Genomic DNA, 2,500 nt, shown 5'->3' on the forward strand with positions numbered 1-2,500 from the left:
TATATTTATATGTATATATATATGTATATATATATATATTTATGTAAATATATTTGTTTATATATATATGTATATGTATTATTATGTATATGTATATATATATACTTGTATTATATCATATTATATATATGTATATATTATCTATATGTATATCTATATGTATTATATATATGTATATAACAATATATGTATATATATATTGTATATATATAAGTATCTATTTATATATGTATATAAATATTTATATATATAATATATGATATATATATGTATATATATTATGTATCTCACTATAATGTTATATATAATGTATAAAATATCTACTAACTGTCACTCTCTAACTGTATATATCTCTATGTATACACCTCAATCTCTGAAACATCTCTCTTGTCTCTCACACTCTGTCTCACGAATCATCACATACACACACTCACAACTAGACTAACACACTTACCACTCATCACTATGTCCTCACTCACAGACACACCACACATTCACACACACAACACTCTCACACCCACACAGAGAGCCGCAGGATCCTCCTGCCGAACCGCCTCCGGGCGGACACTCTTTGTACTCACCACAATGTCTAACACACAGTACCACTCCTCTCCTACCTCTATTTCCTCTCACCTGACACACACACACAAACACCCTCTCTGATCACACTACTTACACATGTCTCACCACTCAGACACTCAACACACCACCCGACACACACACACACAGACCACACACACATGACACTCTCAGACCACACACTCAGACACCACACATCACTCCACTCACTACACACATAACACACTCTCACACTCAAACACCCACCCAACCCCCCTCCCCCCCCCCCCCCCCGATACACACACACACACACACACACACACACCCATACACACAACACACACACATACACACACACACACACACACACCACACAGATACACACTCAGACACACACACACACTACACTCACACACACACACCAGTCACATCCCCCCACCCACACCCACACACACGCCACACACTGACACACACACAAAGACACACACACACACACACAACATAGGATGTGACAAACACATACACCACACACCCACACAGACACACACATACACAACAACGACATACACACATACACACCAACACACCAGTACACACACACCACATACACACTCACCACACACACACACACAGTGCACACACACATACACACACACTCAACACACTCACATACACTCACTCCCACCCACCCACCCTCCCACCCAACACGCACACACCCCCCACTCCCACCCACCCACACCCACACACCCACTCACCACACACTCACCCATACCATCCACAAACCCCACCCACGACCCACACACACCAACACACACCCACACGACACCCACCCACACCCACACCCGACACACACACACACACACACACAGTACACACAGACACGACCCACACACACACACACACACACCACCCTCACACACCCCCACACCCACCCCCACACCCCCACACCCACACCCACCCCCACCCCCACCCCCACCCCCAGCCCCCCCCCGCCCCCCCCCCCCCCCCCCCCCCCCCCCCACCCCCCCCCCCCCCCCCCCCCCCCCCCACCCCCCCACCCCCCCCCCCCCCCCCCCCCCCCGAAACCCCCCCTCACTCTCTCACTCACCCCATACTCTCACACACTCACCCTCCCCCCCCCCACCACCCACCTCCCTCCCTCCCTCCCTCCCTCCCTCCCTCCCCCTCCCCTATCACTTCCTCGCCCTCAGCATCCGTCCCTCCCACCCACCTACCTACCTACCTACCTACCTCCCTCCCCCTCCCTACCCTCCCCTACCTCCCTACCTCCCTACCCTCCCTACCTCCCCCCGCTCCCCCCCCTCCCTCCCTACCTACCTACCTACCTACCTACCTACCTACCTACCTACCTACCTACCTACCTACCTACCTACCTACCTACCTACCTACCTACCTACTCACCTACTCACTCTCCCTCCGATCCATGTTGTCTTTCTCTTACCATCCTCAACATGATGTCATTTTCTACTTTTATTACTGGTGCAGGGTTCAGGGACAGGTATGGAGACAGAGGCTATGACAGGGACAGAGGCTATGACAGAGACAGAGGCTATGACAGGGAAAGAGGTAAGCAGAACCCAGTTTGTGGGTAATGCAAGGCTCAGTTTACTGCTTGCTCTTAGACCTCTGGCTATGTTACAGTTTGTTATCTCATATGTCATTATTTTTTGTACCCCTTTTTTATTTTATTTTCTATATGTATATACACACAAATATATATATTTGTGTTTAATATATATGTATATATATATATGTATATATATGTATATAAATATATAGATATATGTCTATGTATATAAATATATAGATATATGTATATGTATATGTATATAAATATATAGATATATGTATATGTATATGTACATAAATGTATATATATATATATATATATATATATATATATATATATATATATATGTAT

The 2,500-nt window shown here is 45.5% G+C and overlaps 1 protein-coding gene across 8 annotated transcripts in view; it reads left to right on the forward strand.

Annotated features, from left to right (window-relative positions):
* Positions 1-2,500, forward strand: part of eIF4B (eukaryotic translation initiation factor 4B) — a 44,315-nt gene that overhangs the window by 28,535 nt on the left and 13,280 nt on the right. For 5 of the 8 annotated variants that reach the window (XM_086549001.1, XM_086549022.1, XM_086549004.1 and 2 more), the window contains one exon: positions 2,065-2,145. The exons of the other annotated variants lie outside the window; for them this stretch is intronic. In XM_086549001.1, coding sequence (XP_086405127.1) covers positions 2,065-2,145 — 81 coding nt within the window. The remainder of the gene's footprint in view (positions 1-2,064; positions 2,146-2,500) is intronic. 8 annotated transcript variants of the gene reach the window in all.

Source organism: Penaeus japonicus, unplaced genomic scaffold (genome assembly GCF_977035675.1).
Source record: "Penaeus japonicus unplaced genomic scaffold, GWHDUDI00000001_assembly GWHDUDI00000002, whole genome shotgun sequence".
NCBI lineage: Eukaryota > Metazoa > Arthropoda > Malacostraca > Decapoda > Penaeidae > Penaeus > Penaeus japonicus.